At 48.8% G+C, this 26965-nt stretch overlaps 2 protein-coding genes across 11 annotated transcripts in view; both read right to left on the bottom strand.

The window, feature by feature from the left end:
• Nucleotides 1–11690, bottom strand: part of MTA1 (metastasis associated 1) — an 83923-nt gene extending 72233 nt beyond the window's left edge. For 2 of the 4 annotated variants that reach the window (XM_065841682.2, XM_065841683.2), the window contains exon 1: nucleotides 11475–11688. In XM_065841682.2, coding sequence (XP_065697754.1) covers nucleotides 11475–11502 — 28 coding nt within the window. In that variant the 5' untranslated portion in view covers nucleotides 11503–11688. Of the gene's footprint in view, nucleotides 1–11474 lie in introns of all 4 variants that reach the window. The other 2 variants (XM_071810271.1, XM_065841685.2) reach the window with 2 other exon arrangements.
• A 3852-nt stretch (nucleotides 11691–15542) lies between these two features.
• Nucleotides 15543–26965, bottom strand: part of PACS2 (phosphofurin acidic cluster sorting protein 2) — a 75542-nt gene continuing 64119 nt past the window's right edge. For all 7 annotated transcript variants that reach the window (XM_065842768.2, XM_071810268.1, XM_071810269.1 and 4 more), the window contains exons 21-24: nucleotides 26361–26496; nucleotides 23163–23389; nucleotides 21185–21298; nucleotides 15543–20254 (exon numbers count right to left, since the gene is read on the bottom strand). In XM_065842768.2, coding sequence (XP_065698840.2) covers nucleotides 20136–20254; nucleotides 21185–21298; nucleotides 23163–23389; nucleotides 26361–26496 — 596 coding nt within the window. In that variant the 3' untranslated portion in view covers nucleotides 15543–20135. The remainder of the gene's footprint in view (nucleotides 20255–21184; nucleotides 21299–23162; nucleotides 23390–26360; nucleotides 26497–26965) is intronic.

The raw sequence follows: 26965 nt of genomic DNA, 5'->3' as shown, positions 1-26965 counted from the left end.
AAGACATAATCCTAGACAATGAAAAGCAAATGCATCATTGTAACACCCATGTGCCAAGCACTTTAGTGGTGAGCAAGCATATAGCCCCTCCAGATTCTATCAGCTCATATAACACACTGTAAAACATCTAAAAGAATGAATTTACAGATGTGTGTATACCAGGATATACAGCATGTTCAGCTCAACTTCCCTTTCCACTCCTTCTCCAAGAAACACAACATCATCTGAAAGAACCCTGGAGCTGTAAAGTGAAGTTCATTTACATGCAAGGAAAGGACAACTCAGTTCCATTTAATAAACTAAAGCCTCTATAATGACAATCAAATTCCAAGCATGCATCTACACACATAGGCATGCAGAAGCACTGCTCAAGATTGCTTTGTACTAAAGGAAGTTCAGCCTCACGTATTCAAAACGCATGGCAGAAGTCCATGTTCTCAGATTCAGACCAGCTTCTACTCTTATTTTCAATGATAAAACACAAAACAAGATGCCGTTCCAGCCCCCCAGCAGTGAGATGGAAAAATAAAAATGTGGCGAATTCATAAATACACAAGTGAGAAAACCGTGTACTTTTTGTCAAGTGTCCATGAAACAGACACCTGCCTGAAAATGGATGGAAGCTTATTTTATCATACTTTAATATCACACTTTCACACTTAAATTCAGTGCCAGCATGCTTGTAATAAAAATTACTTGACTTTCTGGAGTTTGTTAATTCATCTCTTTTTCTAGTTGGCTAAACTCTTATTTCTGAAGATGGGTTGCCCTGAAGAATGTGATCAAAGCCATGAACATAAAGCAGTACAGGAGGAACAGCTCCCCACCTTAAAAAATCCCAAACTGTAAAATTTATAAGAAACAAGGATTATCTAAACATTCACGTGGTAAACAAAATGTTCACATTACATTTTCTTCCAAATGTGCAGAATTTGTACCTAGGAAGGGATAGCCAAAATAACTTGGCTGTTTTGAGACGAAACCTACATATCAGTTTTTCTGACTTGCCTCCAAAAATTCAGGTTCAATATTCCCCAAACTGTAAACCTAAATTAGAAGCAATTCATGGCAATGCCCATATAATAGGACTACAGATTATGCACAGACCTATAAGAGAAAGCTGATACAAACTTTTATCAGTGCAACCTCTTCTCATGTAGTAAGAGATACTACAAAACACCCTCCACACACATAAACAAAACACCTCTGAAGGACCTGTAATGGTTACAAACAAAAACTCAAATATCTACCGTACAGAACTCTACTCAAGTTAAGACATATTCTCCGACTTTTTGGAGGAAGGAAAAAAAAAAAATCTAAGTTAATGACATGCAACTTGCTTGGACAAACTGATAGTTGCTTGATCCAGTTTAAACTTTGAAACATTAAGGGACTTGGAACGTCCCAAAGGCCTTCTGTTCTTTGTTTTCTATCATGTCAAAGGGAGGAAGAAAAATTCCTGCCCAGCTATCTCATATAATTTTTTTGCCTAATTCTTAGTGAAACAAGATTTATGCAACTCCATTATCTATGCATTAGTTCTTCCCTATTAACTCCTGAACCCTTCGATTTAAAACATTTCACAGAGGGACAGAAGTCTCAAAGATAATTAAGTTCTGATCATTGTTCCCTATCTTAAAAACATAGATACTAAAACTACAAGTGAAAGTGAGAAAGGTAAGATATGCGATATGAAGCAAAATGAAATGGTTCCCATTTCAGAAACAATTAATAGACTTGGTTTTAAAGCAAATCACTGGAGATTTCACAGCAACAATCCAGAGACCCAAGATCTGAGCTCTGGATGAGGCACAGTTCATACATATGCTACCTTTCCCTGTAAAAGTGCAAAATTACAAAGGAGTGGGAGAAAAAGAAGGGGAAGAACCACCTCCCAGAACAAAGAACATAAATTGTAGACAAAGTAAAGGTCCTTATTTCTGTTCCTTACAGCACTGTTTGCTGTTTTCAGTTGCAGAAAACCCATGGAAAAAAACAAAGGACAGCAATCTGCTGGTACTTGTGAGAAAGAGGTTATGGGTGTCAGCTGTACTTCATGGGTCACCCTTCTTAGATAAGAACTCTGCCATGGGGAGGTAATTGCTACAAGGGACATCACCTTAAAGGTAAGGCAAGGAGACTGTGTACAAACAAGACTTGAAAAGCGAATTTGTGAAAATCCTGGAAATAAAACTAAGCTTCCAAAGTACTACCCTGAGGATACAGAAGCAATTCTGCTGCTAGAAATCAATTATATGGCAGTACATGGAAACCCATTTCAATTAATCCACTCCCAATATCCCGGCTACAACTGAGGCACGTTTGCATGTGGTACTGACCCTTTCAGGTTCACTAAGTCAACTCCCTCCAGCTTCCTGCAGGACAAGCAGACACTGAATATTTCTGGAGAGGCACATTTTTACTTTTTGCTTTACGTGGTGTATCTAAGCATGATTTGAAGTTCTCTGGACACAAGTCGGTTCTGTATTACTTCTTCTGCCACTTCAGATCTCAGGGATGTAGCTATACAAATACTTTCTGCAGTAGCAAAGCTGTGATCCTACGTAATTTCAGCTGCGCCAGTACAACTCTCTTCTTTGTGGGGCAATACCACGAACCAGCTCACGGAAATAGTCCAGACTTCGAAATAAGAGAAACCTTTCCCAAAGGTGGGTTGTAGGGGAAGACAAGAATGACCTAATTTTCAGTAGAGCCAGCAAAACACTTAAGCAGATGGAGAAACTAGTGAGAATACCTTAAATCATGGAGGGTGGCATTGGAGTATCCTCAAACTGCACCCTAAATCTTGTGCTCTAGCAGCCAAGAGAACACCATGTTCCATTGCAATTCTCATTGCTAAGGACAGATAAGAAAAACATAATTTTCCAAAAGATACGTAGTCAGCACAGAAGATGACAAGAAATGAGCTTCGTGTTCAAGCATCTCAAGAGCTGCAAAACAAGAACCTCTGAAGTACTCGGACACCACAGTTGGTATCACCCTCAAGAAAGAAACAAAACAGCAACAACAAAGTCGTGGTTTTTTGTTTGGGTTGGTTTGTTTGTTTAAGAGCTATGTTTGACTTCAGTTAGTCAACATGATTTAACTGCTTAGGCCATGGTATGACAGTATACTAAGTCCAGGAGTAGGGGTTTCAGTGCCAGATCAAAAACATCATGGCTTCACAATGTAAAACATGGATGAAGTATAAACTCCTGCCATAGTTTTGCAGATGTTTCTTCAAACAAGAGTGCCAGTGAGCTGATTCATCCCCCGCCCCCTCATACCACCCCCTCAAGTTGTTACAGCTTCTCCTTGGATGGGAGGAGGCAGGCACGCACATGGTAAACCTGATTAGGAACTCACCCGGGTTAAAAACCATCTCCCAACCAAACCAGTTCCCTGATCTGCTTCAATGTCCAGCCAATGAACCAAACTGAGGACAGTGACAAGTGTCTGCGAGCAGGCACTGCTTAAATCGACAACCGCTACCAAAGGAAACATCCACAGAAACTGTCTCACTTGGCTGATTAAAATTTGCTCAGATGTTGACAACTTAACTCTGTAAGGACAAGCTCAGTGCTAAATCAGGAATTATCTGCTCACACCACACTAACTTTGTGCTCAGTCAAGTATCGTCTGTCCTCCTACTTCTTGCGTAAAAGCACATAGCCCACGAATTAAGCAGAGCATATCGTGCAGTTTAACAGAAACATTACCATGGGCCACATCTGACACAGATCACAATTGGTGATCTGGAAACGCACAGACCCAGAGCTGTGAAATCCCAGGCGCCAGAAAGATTAAACAGCTTGTGAGTAACACACGTCGAAAAGACCAGAAGTGCCCAATTTTTTTTCTTTCTCTTACAAACTCATTTTAAAGCTACCAACTAACTTCTTTGCTTTACTTCATTGATCAATGTCAAGTGAAAATTATCTCAGGAACATACTTCCTTCCTAAAGAGGATCCAGTCAGAGAGCTGGAAAGGAGAACCTGTACATGCTTCCTTCTGGACTGGGCTCCACAGCCTGAAAGCTTCCTGGGTACTTCATGGGTTTGTCCCCTGAAGGTGATTCCATCTGCATTCTCACTTCCTTCAGCAAGCATAAACTGAGCTTTAGTTAGGAGTGATACACCACAAATAGATGTTTAATTCTGCACAAGAACATGAAGAAAACCTCATTCTTCCAGACTTAAGCTTTACCTTACAGCTTAAGGGGATAAGAAGTTGAAGAAGTCTTCAAGATTCTCAGAAGACATGTTGCTCACGCTCACATTCTACAGGCAAGGGAGATATACCAGGGAACAAGCCCCCTCACTGGCAGTAAATATATCACCCGAGATATGGATCAGGAGCTTTGCTTGAGGGGTTTCCTCTGTTTAGTCAGGCCTCAGTCATTCAACCACCACAGCTTATAAGTAAACACAAACATTTTTCATGGAGGCCAAGCTGAAATATCAAGGGTTTTTTTGTGAAGTAAATGAGTAAATCAGAAGAAGTATGCAGGCCATTCTCTTTACAGTCTGAATTCTTTGCAAACAGTGGTTTCAATGTGTCTTGAGGCATGAAATCATGTTCAGTCCACTAAGAATCTCCCCAAAAGAAATGCAGGAACAGCAGGACGGAGAAGACGTGGCATTCTCCCAAACTTCCAAAAAGAAAACTTTCTTCCTTAAATTCATCTTAGGCTTTACTGTATATTTAAAGTAAACTGGTGAAATGCATGAAAAGATAAAGATTGTCAGAAATATTTAAAGCATAAATTATGTCATGTTTGAACATCTAGCACCAACTCCGAGAACTTCACAATATATTAACCTCCAGAAAAAACTGTATCACATATCCTCCTGGACAACACGAGAAACTTGCCATCTACAATGGGGAATAAATTAAATTATTTACCTAAACACAAGGGTTCAACCCCCTTTGAACTGTGCATAACAAAGTTCCTTTTAAGACAAGGTTGTGTCTTTTTTAATGTGAAAAATTCCTCAACATCTTACCCTAACGAAATGCTTTCTTACGCATTAAATAATTACAGCAGAAACTCATTAGTTCTTGTTAACAACAGACAGCCCAACAGACCAAATTTGGTTTTACAAGTAAAGAGGAGAGGAGGAATCATATCAGACTTTAAAAAATACTTTGAAGCAGGGCCTCTTTGTATATTAGATCTGCGGCAGTGAACTCTGAGATACTAAAGACCTAGAACTGTAATATCTTACAAGAGCAGCTTTCCCAACAGTTCCAGTCATCCAAACCTCAGGGGAAACTCAAGCAAAGCAGCCAAAGGGCTTGGTCAGTTACCTGTTTGGGGATTTAAAAAACAATCATCTTGCAAAGCAATAAGAGACAGTGTAAAAACTCATTACTTAGTGGCAGAAATAGCACTCACTTAACAGATTACTTGTTGCCAGAAGATGTGCAGAACTACAAGGAGGTTTGAGGTCCTTTCCAATTCCTAACATCCTGTGATTCTGTGCGTGACCTCTGACAGTTCTTAACCCCGCTTTCAAGTGACCACAAACTGCTCAGGAGTTTATAGAAGTAAAAACAATAAGAGCAACCACCACATTCTCATCTTGTCCTATTGTGGAGAGATTAAGTACTCTTTATTTAGTTAAAGTTTGGATGTTTAAACTACAAAAGTTGCCTGAAAAACAAGAACTAGATGCAAGTGAAAGGAAAATACGTTACGTTCACCCCAAACCTCACTAGTTAAACAGAGGGAAATGTTTAAAGAGTTTAGAAGTCCCTTTTCCATAATTTCTTATCAAGTGTCTGTGATCCACCACTGCACTGGCCAGAGGCAGCAGGTGAGCACCACTCTGCCAGGGACAAGGACGGGGCGGGGGGGGGAAAAGCCAAATTCCACCCTTTGGCCGAGGAAGGCTTAGCACTTCTGCTCCATTTTGTGAGCTGCAGATGGCTTTACAGCTATTACAAAGCCACCGAGGGTGCATCAGCACAACCGTTCCATGTCCAGCCCCTAAACACACCTGAGCTGGCCCAAAACACACTCCCCACCTCACAATGTTTCTCAGTTAAAGGCTAATGACTGCCAAAGGAGTCTGATACAGTGAAAAGAAGGAAAGGAAGACTGTAAAACACAAGATAAACTCTTGCATAACCAGGAACAATGAAAAGAGGAAGAAACCCACCGCCTGGCTGTTGCTGAAAGGCGATAAACTAGAAGCTGTCCTATATTTATTAGGTTCAATGACTGCAGAAACTTATTAGTAAGTTGCAAGAATAAACTCTTATTTTTGTTACCTTTACTGGTTATTTAATACTTCTCTCCACTAAACACACTCTCAGCTCAAGTTACCTTCAAGTGCTCCACCTCAGCTAAAAGGAAAAACAAACCAACAACCAACCAACCCAAACAAACTACAGTAACTCCTCCTGCAACCCAAAATACATACACACTGATAACAAAGCAAGGGGACAGAAAAATGTTGTCTGTAGTTAAATTATCTGAATTACATGCTCCAGATGCAGACTCAACCTGTTTCTGTGCAAGCTTCCTTCATAGCTCTGTACCTTGGTTCTCTACCAGGAGAAGCAGAGAGGTTGATTATTGACATCACTGTGATGTCAAGAGGACCCAGGCACCCATCTGGTCACAGCTCTCGGGCACCAGTGCAGATGTCAGGAGCTGTACAACGCCAGGAGAGTTGGGATGCCAAAGGGGGGTATGTAACGGGATGGGGCGCAGGTCAAACCACAGTCCCCAGGCATACATTAATAACACCCTTTAATAACAGAGATGATGTCATGCTGCCATTCTTAAAAACTTTGGGGATGGCTATGTTGAAATGAGAAGTATGACTGCAGCACAGACAGGCACACCAATACCAGCTCTGATCTAGAGAGCACCACCAAGTAAACACCACCAAATAAATTGTGGATCTTCAGTATCCAGCACACTGGCATAAAGCCACTGAGAATCTTGGGTGCCTGTGCCAGGCACTGTTGACTCACAATTCCACTTACTTTTAATGTATTAGATGCAGCTAGAACGTATGTCCCTGATTGACGCATGATTGTATCTCCCAATGCGATTTAAGCACACCTTAAATGTACCACAAACTCAAAAGCAGTGATAATTTTATAGCTGTGTATGCTCCCAAACAAGAGGGTAAGTCTTAAAAGTTGAGAACGTATAAAAGGGTTTCATCTAAAGCATAAACCGACATTTGTTTCAGTAAAAGTGTTGGCTTGGGTAGTTCTTCTCCCATCCTCCGTCTCCTTTCTTTCCCCATCCCCTTGTTCCCAGCCCTCCTACTAATCCCATTCAGCTGTTCACACAGACCCACAGTGAACCAGATCAGGTAGCTGATGTAGATTAAAAATAATCCAGGAAAAAACAATGAGTGAGGAGGAGGGAAGGTAGAAAAATTTAAGTTCCTCAAATCAGTGTCAGATGGAAATGCAAAAATTATTGTTTCACTGCATCAAGAAAACGCCATGGGGGCATAAACCTGCAGTGGGGCTCAATTACCACCACTAAAGAAATACTTGTACTACGGTTGAACTCTCATGGAGAAGGTGGAGATAGAATAGCTTTTGGAAAGTCTCTCGATACCGAGATGACCTGTTCTCTTCCAGGCAGCTGACACAGCACTCTCCTGAAAGCAGAGCCTGGCACCAGCTAGAACAATTAACATCTCTCTCCCACATGCATTTTTTCATCAGAGGCCCCAAATTCCAACTCAGAGGTCCCAAGCTTCTCAGATCTGGTGTTTCTACAACATTCCCATACGGTCTGCAATCGTGCAGACTACCAGTCAGCTCCATGAAGCAGGAGGCCAGCCCACGACACCGCCTTCCAAGCAAAAGCAGCCCACTCTCATGCTGCCATTTCTTTCATGGCTGTATGGCAGCTGTTAAGAAAATCCTCACTTCTGCTACACTGGAAGCAGGCGATTGCAGGATTTCTGTCTGGACAATAAGCAAGATCTCATATTTCATTTTGAAATTTGATACCCTGGCATCTTCTCCACGCACCTAAAAAGTTTCATATCCCCTGTGAACCGTGCTAGCTTATGAGAGTTCCATTTGCGTTGGCAACCAACCACCCTCTACCAGGAATGTACCAGTAGAAACTTGGCAGGAACTAGGAGAACCAGTTGGTTTCTCTAAGTCATCTTACTGAGTCTTACAACCATCAAGTGCAGTTCCTAGCCCTCTCAGCAAGCTCATTCTGCCACACAACACTGACAAGACTTGCATGCCACTTTTGGCCCCCACAGTACAGGCTACACAGCTCCTCTATTTTATGTCAACGTGAAAAGAGAAGAAGACACTTGGTGTCCTCTGGAAGAGCTGTCAACCACATGTTTAAAATCAGCCTTTATCAGCAAAGTGCAATCCACCATCCTTTCTGAGTCAACATATACTTCTAGAAGCATTATTGATCGATAGAGAACAAGCTGCTTTTGGTAGCCGTTAGGTCTGGAGCTCATACAACACAATTTAGTAACCACAAGAATAATAACAGATTATCTGCTGAAACGTTTGTCTTCTAGTGGGAAGTGTACAAAACAACTATGCACAAATCCCATTCAGGATTTAATCCTGCCCTGGAGTTCACACTCAGCTTCAGTGCACAAAACCACTAATGGGAGCTACCAGCACCAGAGATCAGAAACGATTCAATGAGACAAACTCCTCTGGCTCAGACTGAACAGAGTGCTCATACAGAAACAGCTGCATCCATCCATATGTTGATCTTGGTAATACGTCAAATCAAGACTTCATCCATATGTACCATAATGGAGCACTGTAACCCTGGCTATCAGCCAACTGCCTCATCCTCTGCCCAGAAAGGTTACGGAGCAAATCCTGGACACCATTTCCAAGCACAGGGAGGACAAGGACATGACTGAGACCTGCCAAAATGGATACACCAAAGGCAAATCACACTTGACTAACCTGACTCCCCTCTGGGATGAAACGACTGGCTCTGTGGCTGAGGGGAAAGGAGGGCTGTTGTACACCTTGACCTCATGTCAAAGGCCATGCTAGCCTCCCACCATATGCTTCAAAGTGCTGAGGTGTGGCCTGGTTACCCGGACAATAAAGGTGGGAGGAACCTGGCTGGAACATCAGGCTCAAAGGACAGTGATCAGCAGCTACAATCTTCACCTGACTGCTGGTTACTAATGGCATCTCTCAAGGACCAACACTAGGGCCAGCCCTGCTTAAGAAGTTTTTTAATGATCTGGATAGGGACCAGAGTACACTCTCTAAAAGTTTGGGGATTTGGTAAAAGCATGCCACATGCTGGAGGGCAAGGCTGCTTTGCAGAGGGACTTCAACAAGCTAGAAAATGTGCTGACAAGAACCTCAGGGAATCCAACTACAACTAGAGCAAAGCCCCACACCTGGGGCTGGATAACTCCATGCAGTGGTACAGGCAGTTGGAAAACCATCTCTGTGAGAAAGAAGTTGGTAAAACAACAAATTGCCCCAGAGTCAGCAGCACACCCCTGCAGCAGGGGCAGCCAACATCGCTGTGCTAGCAGAGCCTGCTCCTCTGCTAAGGACTTGTGAGAGCCAGAGGGGTGGTGACATACAGGAGCAAGCCCAGCACAGGCCACTGAGCTGGTCAAGTGCTGGAGCATCAGACATGCAAAGAAAGGCAGAGAGAGGCAGGTCAGGTCAGCCCAGGAACATGTTATTGCAGTCTACAACTACTGAATGGGACATGCCAAACAGTCAGGGCCAGGCTCTTCTCTGAGATGTCCAGGGATAAGACAAGGGACACCAGTTGGAACATGAGGAAATCAAGCAGGAACACAAGGAAATCCAACTGGAACACAAGGAAACAAATATTTGCCATCAGCACGGACAAATACTGAACAGGGCCCAAAGTAAGGGTGGCATCGCCATCCTTGGGAGACACTCAGAACATGACTGGACAAAGTCCTGAGCACCCTGCTCTAAGGGGACAGCTTCTAGCTGCAGGTCAGCCTAGAGATCTCCACAGGTCCCCTCCCACCACCTGTGAGGGTGCACGATACAGGTTTTGTTATACAAAATACTAGATATTACATTCCACACAAGACTGGTGTCTACAACATTAAATGCCAAACAATTTCCAGGAAACAATTCCCTTCACAAGTCACACAGGGAACAGAGTTGTAAATTTCCGCAACTCATCTTGAACTCCATCTTTCTACTCTCAGCATCTCCAAACAGATGCAACGCTACACATGCGCCACCAGTTTGTAGCAAAGCTGGGACAGCCAAGAAGCACACCTCATCCCTCTAAAAACAAAGTGCAACCAGAAAAGAAGCACGAATGTGACAAAAGAAGTGATATTTTTCGTGGCACAAAGTAAGGGTAGGCCAGAAAACTGGAAAGAACAAAAAGTAGTTGTTGAGGGAGAGCAGCCAGACAGGATGGCTTGGCCACCTTTGCTGTATTTTTTCCCTTGTTTACTTTACTCCAGTTTTACAGAACTCCACAAGCAATGAGGTATTTTGAAAAGGAGAGGACACCACAAAAACATCTTTCCACACATCCTACAGTCTTGGAGAGAAGGAAGCTCCACAGAACAGCTTTTATTAAGGAAAATGGCCGAGCACAAATTCATGCCAGATCACCCTTGGTTTATACTCCATAAAACACAGTCCCAAACCCTGTTGCCTCTCCTTTCTCTTCACGTGAGTCAAAACAAAGGACAATCAAACAAGAGTGCAACCCTCAACAGAAGACTAATGGGAAAGCACACAACAAAACAGCAAGAGTGGAAGGGGAGGCCAAGATCTGCGGGATGTGCCTCAGATGAGCCCCCCCCAGACTACCAGCAGCCTCTGCCCATCTTTGTGCTCCTTATCTCAGCAACTCCTCCCTGTTTCCCACCCCTACAACCTCGCATGACCCCCATCTGAGCAGCCACCCGCCATTCAGTCCCCCCAGGCCCCACGCCGGGGCCCATCCCGGCGCTGCTTCCCCACGGCCTCTGGGCTTTGCCGTGCCCCGGCCCCACTCACCCACCTCCCCCTGCCCGGATCTGCCCCGTCACCCGCGCCCTCCAACCCCACATACCCCCATAAGCCTCTTCTCCCCCTCGTACCCAAGCCGGCCTGCACCCCCGCCCCGCCCTGCCCCACAGCCCACACAAGGGCTCCCGCCACAGCCCTTCACCCCGTTTAACCCCACGCCCAGTCTCCCCTCGCCCCACAGCTCCCCAGGCCCCCGCCCCGTTCACCCCTCCGGAGCACCCTGGGCCCCGCACCCCGCCAGCCAGCCTTCCTCCCTCCTGGGCTGCCCCTCGGCCCTCAACCCGCCTCAGGCGCGGCCTGAACCCCGGCTCCGCCGCCCCGCTGGGCCGCCGCCCCGCCCCGGGCCTGCCCCGCCGCTCCGACCCGCCGGGGCCCCGAGGCGCCGCTCGCACGCGGGAGGGAGCGAGGGGAGGGGAGGGCGGCGCGGCGGGGCCGGGGCCCCAGGGGCCCTTACCTCCGACCCGGTACATGTTGGCGGCCATGCCCGGGACGGGGCCGGGTGCGGGCCGCTCCCGCCGCCGCCTCCAGGTGCCGGATCCGCTGGAAAATGGAGGCTAGAGCGGCCGGGCGGGGGAGGGGAACGGGGGAATTAAAGGGGCCGCGCCGACTGCCGCCCGGTCGACAGGGAGGGAGGGAGCGAGCGAGGCGGAGGGCGGGGCGGCAGCGGGCCGGGGGCGGTGGCGGGCCCGGGCGGAGAGGGGCCCGGCGGCGGCGGGAGGGAGGGGAAGGAGCTGGCCCCGCCGCCCAGCCCGCAGCGTGGGGGCGGCGCTCGGCGGCCTGTGCCCGGCGGGAGGGAGCGGGCCCGGCGGCGGCAGCGGCGCCGCTCGCAGGCAGCGCCTTTCCCCGCACGGCTCGGCCGGCGCCACACGGGCTCAGCGCTCACACACCCGCCGGTCCTGGCGTGGGCAGCGCTCCGCAGACACACACATCTGCCCGGCACACGGGCTCGGCCAGCACCTGCGCTTTACTCATCTTCCCGGACACACCGCTGTCTTCACACACATCTGCCTGTACACACTGCTCTCCTAACACACATATCTGCCTGGGCACACCACTCTGCTCACACACATGTGCCTGTGTAGACCGCTGTCCTCACACACACTTGCCTGTGTACACCACTGTCCTCACACGCACATCTGCCTGGACTTCGGCACGGCCTTCCTCATACACACAACCGTGCACGCACACTCCTCTGCCTATACTCACAGCACTTGCCTAACGCACATCTACCTGTGCACCAGTCCTGCTTAAACACATCCACCTATACACACAGCCCTGCACGCAGACACACCTGTACTCACACACAGCATGTGTACTCACAGCCCTTGTTTCACACACATCTGCCTGTACAGCAGCCCTCACACACACACCGCCCGTATTCATAGAATAGAATCATTGAATCATTTTGGTTGGAAGAGACCCTCAGGATCATTGAGTCCAACCATAACCCAACTCTAGCACTAAACCATGTCCCTAAGAAACTCGTCTGAACACCTTTTAAACCCCTTCAGGGATGGTGACCACCGCTTACCGGGGCAGCCTGTTCCAACGCCTGACAACCCTTCCTGGGAGGAATTTTTTCCTAACATCCAACCTCCCCTGGCGCAACTTGAGGCCATTTCCTCGATAGCAACTTGCTACTCCACACTACAACCTCCTTTCAAGTAGTTGTAGATAGCGATAAGGTCTCCCCTCAGCCTCCTTTTCTCCAGGCTGAACAGCCCCAGCTCCCAGTCCACACACAGCCTCTGTGTACAGACAGCGCCTGTCCTCACGCATACCTGCAGCCCACTCATACCATGCAACATTCCTGCTCACGCTTGTACCTACCTCTGTACACTGCCTGGTCTCCCTGACACCTCTCCATCCCTTCTCACACACGTGGGAGTCCCGTGCCCTACACACATCTGCTCACACGCCCCTGCCTCTCCTACAGAGTGTCTCAGGGGTCCCTGCAATGGCAGGGGCTGCCTGGCCTGGCCCCGCCACCTGTGTTGCCTGCTTCCCCCAAAAGGCACCGCCAGGTATCTCCTCAGGTATCAGCCCTAAAGGTAAAATGCAGGTGACCACCTTACCTTTCCCTGACCTGCTAACCTGGGGGGTGTCACCATCCCTTCTTCACCCACGCACAGCTCCTCTCCAGGCATCTACTCCTGCAGCAGCTACAGGGTTGTTGAACAGTTGCTGTCTCCAGGTTGCTCTGCAAACCTTGCACTTTACCATTTCCTCTCCTGTGGGAAGTGACAGGCTGACACCAAAAAATACCCCAATAAACCATTAGTCTTTGGCACAGAGCACTTTCACAGCGGGTCTCACAGCGAGGGCTGACGAAGTACAGCAGAGCAGGTGACCAGCCATCCCCGCAGGACTACTTTTGCATGTGCATGGCCAAGGCCAGATGGTGAACCCCAAAGAGCTACACCTCCAGGTACAGTCAGACGTGGGGTTCCACTGGCCTCTCGGGCACAGCAAGAGATCCACACTCACTTCTTGGCTCCAGCACAGAGCTGGAGCATCACCTGCTGTTATCTGAGGTGAGTGTCAACCCAGGAACCTTCCTGACAGTCAGACAGGTCACAACAGCCAAAAAATATCTGTCATTAAACTCTTTGCTGGACTAAGTGGTAGACAACACAAATGATCATACCTCTTAGCAGGGCTGGGCACTGCCTGTGCTCTCAACCCAGGTTGTTAATCAGGTCCTGAAACAGCTACGCAAGACTGCTCAAAACCTTGACATCTGCCAAAATACAACTACTGGAAAAAGAACAGGGCTTTTATTAAAATTCATTTTCCACATTAGAAAAAAACCAATCTCTGGATCCCAGTAGGGCACAGGCCTCTGCTTTCGTGTTTCTAATGTATGCAAGGAACACGGCTGAGCGAGGAAAGCACTTCTGGGGGTGAAAATTCAGTCAGCCAGAAAAGTTCAGTGTTCCTGGGCTGGGGGGCAGCACCACAGTATTTCTGCCTTTTGGAGCCGTTTGGGACACCACAGGACAAAAGGGCTGGCTCTCCCTAGGTTACTTCTGCAACCGTTCTGCAGACCAGAAAGTAATTCAGTAGGGCGCAGAAAAATTACCCAGAACAAATATTTACAAATCACATCATGGGGCAGTCAGTAGATGCACATGAAGCAGGCAGTCACATGGCATTGACTGCTCTTACAGACACTAAATTGTGTTTTAAATGATAGCAACAAAACCATGTCGGAACTTCCCTGCTATTCCTTTTCCTGGTTAAGCAACAAGCTGTGGTCACTGCCAGGGCACCGGGAGGGAGATAGCAAGGGATGCTGCAGCCTAAGGAGGAGCGGGCTCTTACAACACCCCATCTCCTACCACCAAACCCCACTCCCATGGGTGCCACCAATCTTCCAGAAGGCTTTTGGTGCATCCCAACAAGGCATCGCCTGTATTTGGTGTCTATCACATGGCAGCAAGGCTGCACCTCCGCTGAGAAAGGCCAAAACCTACAGAAGGAGCACGTCGGTGCTTTGAGAGTCCAGTCTGAGGTTGCCTTGCAGAAATTGGCTTGTCCCAGCATGCATGGGCAAGGGAAGCTCTCTGGGCCCATTGCATGTGACCTGGCACACCCCAGCCCATCCTTGCTCCACCCAGCTCTGTTTTCCTTCTCCTGCCTTCCAGAACACAGATGAGCATGCCCATGGCCCCACTGGGGCTTTTGGCTTAGCATGGAGAGCTCATACATGCTCCCGAGCAATGTGGGGGGCACCTGCTCCCCCTGCCAGCTTTTGAAGCCTTCCCCACCGCCTCAGGCCTCTCTACTTGCACCCTCCTTCCCATGCTGAGAACAGCTGCTCTGCAGGCTCTGAAAGGTGAAGCTCAGGCTGTGCCTCTTCTATGCAGCTGTGCGTTCGGTGCAGATTTAGATCGGAACCTGTGTAAAAAAAACCACACAGGCCTGACCCACATGTCTCCTGTATCCAGTGCTGTCTCTGCACTTGAGTCCCAAATTTGCCCAGTCCTGAGCTATGTATCTTCCTCCTGCCTGAAGTTATCCAAGCTCTGCTCAGTGCCACCTGGATGGGAGTTGTGTCCCCTCCTCCAGCAAAGGGCTCAGGTCATAAATGCCTGCGAGCCTGGCCAGGCCATGTGGAGAAGCTGGGACATCCATCAAGACCCATGTGCTTGGGGAGCAGCCTAGTCTGCTGTGGGGAGCTCCCTGCACCCTCAGCTCCCTTCAGCAGCCAACCCCTTGTGCTCCCACCCTCACCCAGGGGAGCAGGCTGCTGCTGGTCCCTGCTTGCTGCAAGGGGATGAGGACCTGGTGTGAGAGAGGGCTGTCAAATCCGAGACAGCTGCTGGAGGCAAGCAGGACCCTCTGGGAGAGGAGACATGGGCAGCAGGGTTGTGAAATCCACAGGAGAGCTCAGTGCTAGAGAGGAGATGCAGATCCCCCCATGCCAAGAAGCCATGCTGCTTGCTGTCTCTTATTGGAGACAACTGCCTTGGGTCATGGCAGAGCAGCCCTTGCTGAGAGACAACTCAAGGGACGGGTGTGTGCTTTCATGTCCAGTTTTATTAGTGTTGCATTAGTACCATAAAATAGTTGACGAGGTCGAGCACGTTGCAGTTTGTTCCAAAAAAAGGCTATTTACATTTAATCTGTCTTCATAAAAAACAAAAACAACCACCCTAGAACCCAAACAATACAACAATGAAACAGATGGACAAGCTGGGAATCTACACAGTGGTAATGTCCCCTCATGTGCCACGGTCTGGACCAGGCTGGTGGCACACAGCCCTGGCACCCACGCTCACAAGGTGCTTCCCGGTCGCCACAGCACGTACACAACCAGGGAGGCAATGCTCTGACAACCCTCTGGCCAAGGTGCAAAGCAGCAGCTGACTGGATGTGGCCCCATACTGGTGCTCGTCCTTAAGGAAACCTGCTGCTCTCCAAGTTGGCATGTCCTCTTCTCCCCCAGTCTGTCCCAAAGCAGCCAACAGACCCTGCAGGAGCCAGCCCTGTCAGGAGCATCTCCCATGAGAACCACCCTGAAGAGGCTCCAGGAAGCCTCTGGGAGATGCTGCTGCTTGTTCATGGCCTTCTCCCTGCCAGATAAACCCAGAGGGAATGTTGCACTAAATGCCACCACACAGCTATCTGCCAAGACTGGGACCCCATCAATGAAGGTGACAGAGGCACTGCATCCCACCAACCTTCAGGAGAGCTCCAGGGCCCCCAGCCCTTTACTGCTGCACAGCGGGATTGCCCTAATCCCAGCCTTCCCAATCCCTCAGCACACGGGACAACAGGAGAATGTCACCAGCTCTGCTGCCTCTCATCAGGATTTTACTCTTCAACTGGCAGATGCAATGCCCTTGCCCTCCGCCCCAGCACTCCAGTGCCCCACGCTGCTGGGGAGAAACAGGATGGGGCCATTTGCTGCAATCACAGGTTAAGCACAAGGCGTTGTGGTTCTTGGCCAAGTTTGATGATGGAAAAAAATTGGTGCATCTCCTCCAGCCCCAGAAACCTCCCAGCCACCTACCCCTGCCCTCTCTGCAGGATAAAGCCACAAGCGTGTGCTAATTAAAGCAGCAAAACAGAGTCGAGGAGTCAGTAGCTCTCCCCAAACCCACGTGTAATTAAGAAGGACTCCACAGTTACTGCCGAGATGTAACTGGTAACAATCAAACTGATGGAAACAGCCACCCAAGAGCCCACAAAGTCCCCAGCACCACAGGAGAGACAGCAGCTGATCAAACAAAGGCAGTGCCAAGGCCCTTTGTCTCCAGGAAACTCAACCCAGAGGACCAGGAATCACTCAAGGTGCAACACAAGGCCACAAAAACCTTCCATCTTTCATGTGCTTGCTGGCATTGTTAAACTAGGTCAGCGCCGCAGAGCCCAGCACAGCAACAAGCCCTTCCCTGAGTGAGGCGGGGGCCCTTTGCCCAAGAGCAGCTGGAAAAGAAACCAGCTGCTTTGAGAAGCCACAGCCAGGGGAGCAGGAGAGATGGGCTCTGTGGAGAGCAAGAGGCAAGCTCTGGAACACAAAGAGACAGGGAGCCTGGGGTTTACCGCAGAGATAGAAACCTGCTCCTCCTCCTATCAGTGACAGAAACAGCTGCACAAAGTGGCTCCACGTGACACAACAGAGGCACAAACAATGCCCCAACTGGAGCATCACCACCAAACCCACATGCCAGCCCTTGCCTTCAATGCTGGGGAACACCACATTTTCCACCCTGGGAGCAGAGCTGCCCATGGGCAGGCACTGCCTGCCACTACTGGGCTCCAGAAGGACACAGCCAAGAAACCAGGATGTTTCCTTGCACAGGAGAGGCATTTCAGAGCAAAGGCAGCTTTCCACAGGAGAGAAACCCTGCAGAAACACAAGCCCTCAGGCATACAGAGAGTTTCCCGGTGAATTTGCTTGTATAAAAGTAGAACAGAACACAAACCAACATGATATGCAACGAGCAGAACTGTTTCTCTCTCTCACGTACACACACACACACGAACACAGTAGAGCAGGGCAACACATTTGACAGGCAGGACCCTGGAAATCCTGTCCTAGCTACCATTTGTTTCTTTACAGTAGGTTGAAATACAAAGAGGAGCACAGTGATGGTTCCCCCCCTCACCCCCTCAGTAAACAAAGTTATTGCAGTCGGTCAGTGCACCCCACCAAGAGCTGCCCAGGCTGCGTGCGGCTCCTGACGCTGGAACCCAGCCCAACCACCCTTGTCACACCAGCATGAGACTCGAGAAAGAAATCACACAAATCACACACTGACTAATTTCCTTTAAAAAGCCTTTTTTTTTTTTTTTTGATGCAACAGCCTGAATAAAGAAAAAGAAGTGATGTGCTTATACACCATCTCCCACACTACCACTGCTAGGCAACGCTATACAGTCCCAGAGCATCAGCTCAGGTCAACCAAAAATGCAGGAAAAATGCAGGAACTGATGGACACTACAACATTCAAACCAGCGCCGAGCTTCTGCCAAAGCCAAGAGCTGGCAGACGGGCCTACAGGAAGGAACACAGCATTGCAACCAGGCAGTATGGCCTGCCCAGCAGTGTGCCACTGGGCATGGGACCACGTCCTCCCCACCACGTGGTGCGAAGGGAATACCCAGCCCCTGGCCAAGTAGGTTGCATTTGTGCTGGGAAAGGGTTTCATGAAACCATTTGGTGAAGCAGCCCGTGCTGTGAGCTGTGACAGGCACTGGATCCAGCAGAGACCACGCTCTCGCCTAATAACCCCTCGCTCCGTGTCAGCAGGAGAAGGTCTAGCAGAGCACACCATCGCTGCCCTGTCCAAAACAACCCAGGCGGTCCCCACACAGCGCAAGACCCACCAGCCAAGGGAAAGCAGGTTCCCTAGTCCTTTAAAAACCCAAGAGTAAGGGATCAGAAAAAAAAGAGTTTCAAAAGCATCATCACTGCCCTCAGAAAGTGCCTTCTGGAAATGCTCACAGAGCCTGGCCTGCCCACAAGGGTGGGACCCAAAAGGACACCATCAGAACTTCAGTTCGCCCTGAAATGCCAGGGATGTCTGTTCTTCCACACAATGAGCACACTCAGCCCCCCAAGCCTCATTCACTGCCTGTTCCCAGTCTCGTCTCGGGAAGCCTGCAGAGCAAGAGGCCACATCTGCAGCACCCAGAGCCACCCAGACCTGCAGCCTGTCATGCTGCCTCCTTGCAAGAGCACCCCCTTGTCCTGGCACCCCAAGCATTCCTGGGAGCACTAAGGTGTACAAAGCAAGCACAACTGCAGCTGGAGCCAAGCCAACAGTGCAATATGCCCCCAAAAAAAAATCACTCCTCAGAAAGCAGAAGGTAAGGACACCTATGGGAGGCTGCCTAGCCCCAGCACCCTTCAGTTTTGTTCCAGTCTCTCAGCCTCTACAAGGAGAGGTCCTGGGTGTTCAAGGGCATGGCGACAACCCGCTCCTGCAGCCCGGGGAAGTGAAGGAGGGAGGTGGCAGCAGGCTCGGGGAGCACAGTGCGGTCAGGGCAGGACAAAGGCAGCAGATAAAGCAGCCCACGCTCCCTCACGTGTGAGGTTTGACAGATGGACAGGAAGGCAGCTGGACACACAGAGCGCCTGGCTGGCTCCCAGTTCAGCCACTACAGTGATGTATCACTTCACAGACAACGGCTCATCTTCCTGGGTTTGATTTTTTGGCAACTTAATTTTTTTTCCTCTTAATTTCTTCTTTTTTTTTTTTTTATTTTTTTTTTTTTAGAAAGCATTAAAAAAAATCTGCAGCTATTAAAAAATCCTTTCCCTTTAGAGGCTGGATGAGGTTTTATTGACAAGTAAATAATTGGTGTGAGTACGTAAATAGCAGCGACCCCACTGACACGGCGTCCCTCAGCAGCACAGCCAGCTGCAGGGACATTGTGACTGGCTCGGTTTGGTCATTGTCACAGACCTGGGACACTGGAGTTTCCTTACACCTGGAGTTTCCCCAATTCCTGTTCTTGCCAACCCTCCTCAGGCACCGCTTCAGCACAAACACCTGCCCATGGCAGACTCCACGCTCCAAAGGGGGATCTCCTCTCCAGATCACCCTACCTATACAAGCTGTTTGTTTTTCAAACCAGAGAGTTGAACTCCCTCCACACTCGCTCATCTCTTGTCCTTTGGCAGCAGAAAGAACAACTGGCCATCTTTTTTTCATAGATATACAGTCAGAGGGGCACAAACACACCGTAACACACATGGTCTTCCACAAAAATCTCTTCAAGCTGATCCATGGTTCCCCCAGCCCACTCACACCAATGAGGTCTCAGGTTAATAAGCAGTGCAGTTATTCAGCTATCTGCTTGTAGGTGGTAGGTGTTCTTGGGCAGGTTGCCTGCTCCTGCCAACTCCCCCACAACTTCATGTTGTCAGGACATCTATATTTAAGACCGGGGTTTTTTTTGCCTTTGTTTAAAGGGGTTTCCTTCCCTTGTAGTAAACTTAAGAGTTAATAGAAAAAAAGTAATTCAAAAGTAATCCAAGCACATCTGTAATTAATTCTGCAGGAGAGGGCAGAGCGATGCGAGTCAGAGTTGGCACGCAGTTCCTGGCTCCTGGTGTGCAGTCCCCGGGATGGACAGAAGGTCCCTCCGCTGAGCATGGCTAGAAGTTAGATTTGGAGTGTCCAAATATGCAGATGGGAAAGTGCTTGACATGAGAGGACCACTGTGCTGCCAGCTGAAAGAACTTGACGTCATTCCACTCCACGCCATCGATCAGAACTGCAGAGGAGGGTAAAAAGAGAGGAGAGTTAGAAAATACTGAGTGGAAGAGGCCAACCTGGAACAGCTTTGCCAGAAGCCTCCCAGCAGTCAGCAGAGGGAGGCCTGGCCACGCTCTGCGCTCAGCATTCGCAATGCTCTGCTTCCCCTCCTCACCACTGTACAGAGCTGCACACATGGGGAGAAAAGCTCCAGAGCAAACCAGGATTAGGGAGAACAGCACAAGCTGTTGCTCTGGCATCACTCACTGACACTGGAGCTCCCCAGACTGCTGATTTCAGCATCACCTGATCCGATTTCTCAAATTTCCTAAACATATCCATTTTCTTTTTTGGGCAAATGCACTCTTTCAGAGACGGACATCAGCCTCCCCTCACTGGCACTCAACCATGAGACCCACATCTCCTGAAGAGGTGATACACTTCTGTGACTACCCCTTGGATTGAGGAGGTGACCTAAGCAGATCCCTCTGCTGTTCACAGTGGTGGGGCTTATCAGCTGAATAGGCTACAAGGATATTTTTGATACTGGACACACAGCTCCACTGACACCCGCTGTGGGTCTGTCTACACGATGCACGTATGTGTCTGTGCCAGAGCCTTGCCTAGAGCAACAGTCACACTCTCACTGCTCCCCACCATCATTCACATCAGATGTGCAGGAGAAACAGAGAATGACAGGGAGGGGAGTGGAGCCTGGCCTAGCCCTTGTCCTCATCCAGGGCACTGATTCAGAGGAGCTCCCAGGTAAGGGAGGATCTTCCCACATCTATTAAAACATTCCCCAGTGCTGGACAGGTCCCCAGAAACACTCCCATTATGTTGACTCCAGGGCATGGGGCAGGACACCAGCTCAGCCCTTTGCTTGGAGGGCAACACCAGCAGCTGAACCTCACCCCAGAACCTGACAGGATGGAAGCACTGCACTTACCCCGCAGCATGTTCTGCTGATGTTTCGCTGTGCAAATCAACCTGCTGATTCCTTCAATACACTGGCTCTTTGACTCAACCTCCTTGTCTTTTGTTTTCTTGGGCAAAAACATCACTGGAAGAAAATCAAAGCAGCACACAGTGACTCTGCCATTCACAGGAGCTGCAGAAAGACTTGTTTGGGTTTTTGCATTTAAACATTCATGCCTGAAAACTCTAATTTTAACTCCTAGTCATCTCTGTTTGGCAGGAGTTTGACTGTGTCAGTGCTCAGCACCATCACCTGTACACATGGGACAGCTTAGCGATAAAGTTTCGCTACATGAAACATTCCTAGCTCATAACCCAGAGCCCAAAGGGCACCATCAGGGTAAATCCTGCTGCTCTGTCAGGACACCAGGGAAAACAACTGCACTTGCAGTGATCCCTAGCCTGCACTCCATGTGGCTGCACCACCCAGGGGAGTCCCACACACTGCACAAGGCTGTTGGGCAGCACCACACTGCTCCAGCCTCCTACACTGCACCACCAGCAGCCCGACATGAGCTGGGCTGCACAAGCACCTGGTGAGCAGGAGGGACTACAAACTATGAGCAGCTGGTTGAGAGGAAAGACATTAGGAGAGCTAAGAAGAGTCCCGTTCCCCCAGAATTGTCCAAATGCATGAGTTAACATGCACAAACTGGCCCCACAAAAGCTGGTGGTGTTGAACATCCCTGCTGCAGGCTGGGCTGTCTCCAGTGAAGAACATGTGGAGTGGCTCAGGATTGCTTCTCCCATAGGCATGCCACTTAAAAAAGGCTGTGGTCAGGGGTGGGAACTCTGGTACCAGCAGTGCCGCAGCTACAATGGCCCAGCAGTGACCTGGCTGCAGGGTTATGCACTCATGTCCTGCAGCCACTGGTCTGTCAGCTGTCCCTCAGAGTCCCCAAAAACCTGCTTCCACCAGGAATGCCTTCCAGGCCCACGGGCAGGAAGATGTTGTGAAGGACAGCTACTGGCAGTTGAATGTAAGTGCAGAACTGCCTTACTGCTTCCTTGAAAATACTTTGCTGCAGAGCTGTTCTCAGTTTCTAATTTTTCACACTACCGAAGCCAGGAGCAAATACAGAATTACTGACAACATTTAAAATGGCTTTTTGTTTTGAGAAAATAAACAAGAAGCCATGAGTTTAAGAGAAGATTAAAAAGGCAGAAAAGTTAATATTGACCTTTGCACTGACAGCATTTCTCTTTTAGCTCCTTTTGTCCCACAAAGGACCCTGGGCAAGAATGTAAGAGCTCCTGTAGTAGAGCTGACACGGCTGCAGCCCTGCTCTGCATGACAACACCTCTGGTATGTTCAAGCACATCTAGCAATGGCTTGGCAGGTCTGACTGGTGCATTTGTCCAGCTGTTACAGTGGTATTTTAACATGAGGGCACCGTGTCAAATCCAGCAAAATGTTTCTGCGGGGGCTGCTGCCACCGCATGCTGCAACACGATGGGATACACACATGTCCTGCCTCTGTGTGCACATCTTTTGTGTGGCAGAGGAGAGGCCAGAGCACAGAGCTGTACAGGCTGCAGGGTCTGTCCTGACTCTGGTCATTGGGGCACAAGCTGCCTCTTACCGAATCTGACACCCCAAAGCAGCACCAGCAGGCTCACTGGGAAGACAGGGAAGCTGCCCAGAGTACAGCCACCCACAAACATCCTTGCTCTGGCCCCACCTTTGTTCTGTCATACTATACCACCTCAGCTGTTCAGCTGTAAGGGTGAACACATCCGCTTTCTACAGCAGAAAGAGGAAACAATCTTTCAAACTATCACCTTATGCAGTCACTTCTCATCTATAGGCAGACTAGTATTTTGGGGATAAAAACATGACTAAGATACTGTAATGCAGGACTGACAAGTCAGGCAGCACTGGAGTGGCAGAACAGGAATAACAGCATTGCATTCTTGGCCTTTGGCAGCAGTAAATGCATCCACCTTACCTTTCTTGTTCTTCTCTTTTGTCACGACAGTCATGGACATCGTTGGAGTGGTGGCAATCTCACCGCTTGCAGGTAATCTGCTGACCTGGAGGGACCGGAAAGTGCATTTCAGTGTGTTTTTGGTAGTGGAAGGGTCCTTCTTCTCTGGGTCTCTCTTTCTGTCCATGGGTGGAGCTGCAATCCAGTAATCCACCTGCAGGCCCATCAACTCAGCACCGAGGTTCTGGCTGGAAAACAAGAAGAGAAGGTAATTTCTGCAGAGCATTTAGCAGAAATTCACCCCATCTGTGTTTTTTCAGAGTGGCTGACACTCCTGACCAGATGGTCAGAGGACAAGCACCTGGCTCTTCAAGAAAACAGGCAGCAACATTTTGTAGTGAGACCAAATAATCACAAAAGCACAAGAAGTCATTGCCGAGTGACACAGCCTAGGTCATGTTACACAGTGGCACCAGTTTGGCAGCACAGAACTGTAATGAGCTTAGACAGGACCCTGTAAATGCAGCAGGCACTGGGTGATCCACCGCATGGTCCTGCTGCATGTGGGGGAATTCCCCTGCTGGGAAAATGCTCTGACAGTCCTGTGATGATTGCTAGACAACAGCAGATTTCAGGACTTGATCTGCTGTTGAAAACTCCTGTGCATCATGTGGTAACAGACATGCATCACCTAAACACATGCTGCCAGCCTTTCTTGAGCCAGAAAAGGGAAGATGAGCAGCCTGGGAAGTTCTACCCCTTGCCTGCTCCCACCTCTCACCAGTCAGCCTCGAGCAGAGCAGGGCTTTATCATTCAGCAGACCTGTGGCTGACAGCCTCTTCTTCTGGCACAATGACAGAGTGCTGAATAGTTTACAACTACAAGGGAAAAAAGTAACTTATCTACCAGTCTGTGTGCCCTGTTTGAGAAATGGCCATTGTTAAGGAAGATGAATCTGTGATCTTGAATGAAACACACACCCCTCTACACCACCTGTCTAATAAGAAACTGTCAAGGTAAAACAAGGACACTCCATCGTTAAGGTCCTCTCAGCAAACAATTTCCTTTTCTTTAGCATTTATTCAGCTGAAAGCCAGATCGCAAAGCAGAGTTCATCTTTGATCACCAAAACCGGGTTATGAGTTCTCAGGGCCATTTCAGAAGTGAGATTCTTTAAGCATGAGGTTTTGGAGAAGTAGCTTTGGATTTTAAGGCTCCTTTGCATAAAATTTCTCATATCAGGTATAAAGACAAAGCATTATAATGTTCACTATGCCCAGACAGGATTTTCTGCTCCATCTCTGGTTAAACATGTGGCTTAATCTTTCAGTCTGCGTCACCCTCCACCCCCTGTGCTGTCACATACAGATCAGTGGAGATGGAACAATGTTGAACCTAAACTTCATAATTTCTTGATGATTTTACCACACAGCATAAAACCAAAAGTACTGGACTCCTAGAGCTGGGGTGTCAACTTGCATCCATGGCTCACTTTAATAGCCTGCACTCCTGCAGGTGGCCAAACCACTTCCACCTTTGGAAAGCTCACACACGAGAAGTCAGCTCTGCTCTCCAGAGTCTGCACAGCCCCCAGCTCCCTGCACTGCCAGCAGCTGCTGCTGGGACCAGCAGGGGTCTCCTGCCACCAAACCACAGGGGTCACCAGGAGAGACTTGGGGGCCTGGGCCTCCTGGCACAGGCTAATAGCCACTAACACCTTCCAGTTGCCAGGCACCTGCTAAACTGGGACTTCCGCATTTCCATTTCCTCTGTTAAAAGGGGATTCTCAAGCCAGTTTAAGAAGTCAGAGGTTAAAGGTCCCCATAAGGTGCTCTGAGATGGGAAGGAATGTCCCCATTCTGTCTCCAGCGGGGACAGAAAGAGATGCTGCTTAGGGAGAGCATGTGAGCCTGGTCTCTAACTGCAGAGCAATCCCTTGGACTTCCCCAGCCTGACAATCACAGGATTAGGGATGTTAGAGGGGACATCCCTAAGTCACCCTTCAGTATCCATTAATGGATCTGCTGTCCACAAGTCTGCCTAACCCCCCTTTGACCTGCTGGTTCTGCTGCCACAGAAGCAGCAGAGGCAGGGACTGTCCTGATAGGCCTTTCCTGCTGTGTGCTAAAGTCCCTTCCTTTCTTCCTTTTAACTGACCTCTTGCCAGTGTCACTGCATGTCCGGGTCTTGTATCTCAGGTTCAGTGAACGACAGTTCAATATTCAACAAACCCATCGCCACTGTGATTCTACAAAACTTGAGTGGCTTACCTCTTCCCCCTCCTCCCTCAAACTGCGGAGCCCAGGTGCTTCAAGTTTCCCCTCACAAGGCTGCTGCTCTGTCCCCTTGGTCGCCTTGCATTGTCTGCACTCCCCCAAACCTTTAACTCTAACCCTGGACTGCTTCTAACCACTGTCTGCTTCTGGGTACCAGAACTGCATACAGAACATTAGACAGCTACATCAATGTTTTGTGCCACAGCAAAATGAGAGTCCTGGCCATGGCAATTCTGTACTGTAGATTTTAAAGGGACTTCCTCCCTTCACCCCTAAAAATTTCAGCTAGGCCAGAGCATTGTGTTGACTACAGGTGCTGTCTCCTTGATGTTCTGACATGTTTTCAGGTACACACATGAACGTGAACTGCAATTCCACTACATCGCCTTACAACTATCAGCTCTCCCCTCACAGAGAAGCAGCCTGCCCCTTCCATAGGGTCACCCTGACCTTACACTCCCTTGGTCCTTGAAAACATAAGGATCATGAGGGATTAGGCCAGCATCCACATGAATTAGGGTTGGTATTTTATTTGGCTACAGATTTCTCCAAGAGAATTCAGTCTCAAAGAGAAAGTATCAGCAAATGGAGAACACAAGCCTTCCCAAACCGCCTGCTGCAACAGCTTATTGGAACCAGGGTTTCTGACAGGCTAACAGAAACAAGGCTGCCCCTCCTAGTTCCAATGTGTCTGCCCTTGAGAAATGCAGCCTTCCCATGGGGGTGCAAGATCCTCTCTAGCCCGTCCAGCTCCTTGTCGGCCAGCAAGGACCCAGTCACTCCAGAGGTGACAGAGGTGAAGCAGAAAGTCGACAACTTGAAGTGTTTGCTAGGGAGGGAGAAAGCAGAGCTATTGTTTTTCCTGTAGGAGAGTTTTCCTCTCTCAAGTATACATCAGATAAAACAACCAAGGGAGGTGTAAGTAGACAAAACATACTTTACCTTGAGGATGAGAAGCTGCCTGTGACAGACGGTGAGGAAGGTGGTGTGGGGGAGGCTTCTTTCACAGCAGGAGATGCAGAAGGTGGGGTAGAAGAAAGGACACTGGAGCTGGAGGGAGCTGCATCATCAGAGTCACCTTGCAGAAAAGAAGTCAAACTGTTTGTCTGGGTTTATCTTGTAGCCCAGCACATGCACACTGGGGTAGCTCAAGGCATCAGTCCCTTCAGGCTGACCCTTTAGAAGGGTGGGAGACTCTTGCCATCAAGGAGTGACCCACAGAAGGGCTGCCTCCACACACAAACCTGTGTGTAACGCAGGGCCCTGGAATTTGAGTTTAATAGTGAAGCAATATAAGAAACAAACCCAACAGATGACGGGAAAAAAAAATATTCCTCACTAGTAGTGTGTATGAAGGAGGAAAAAACAAGTTCACATTGATAAATAGCACTAACCCATGTCCATGTGTGTAGACAGGCAGTATCATGTAAATCAGCTTTGCACACCCCCATTAAAAAAAAGTCTCAGTTTGTTGTCAGATTGACAAACTGGTTGCCTATCCTGGCGTTCCCAGCGTTAGGCACATGTTTGAGATTCATTTTATTAGG

The sequence above is a fragment of the Patagioenas fasciata genome, chromosome 6 (genome assembly GCF_037038585.1).
Source record: "Patagioenas fasciata isolate bPatFas1 chromosome 6, bPatFas1.hap1, whole genome shotgun sequence".
Lineage (NCBI taxonomy): Eukaryota > Metazoa > Chordata > Aves > Columbiformes > Columbidae > Patagioenas > Patagioenas fasciata.
The sequence above is the reverse complement of the archived record's forward strand: the minus strand, read 5'-3'. Positions and strand labels throughout refer to the sequence as shown.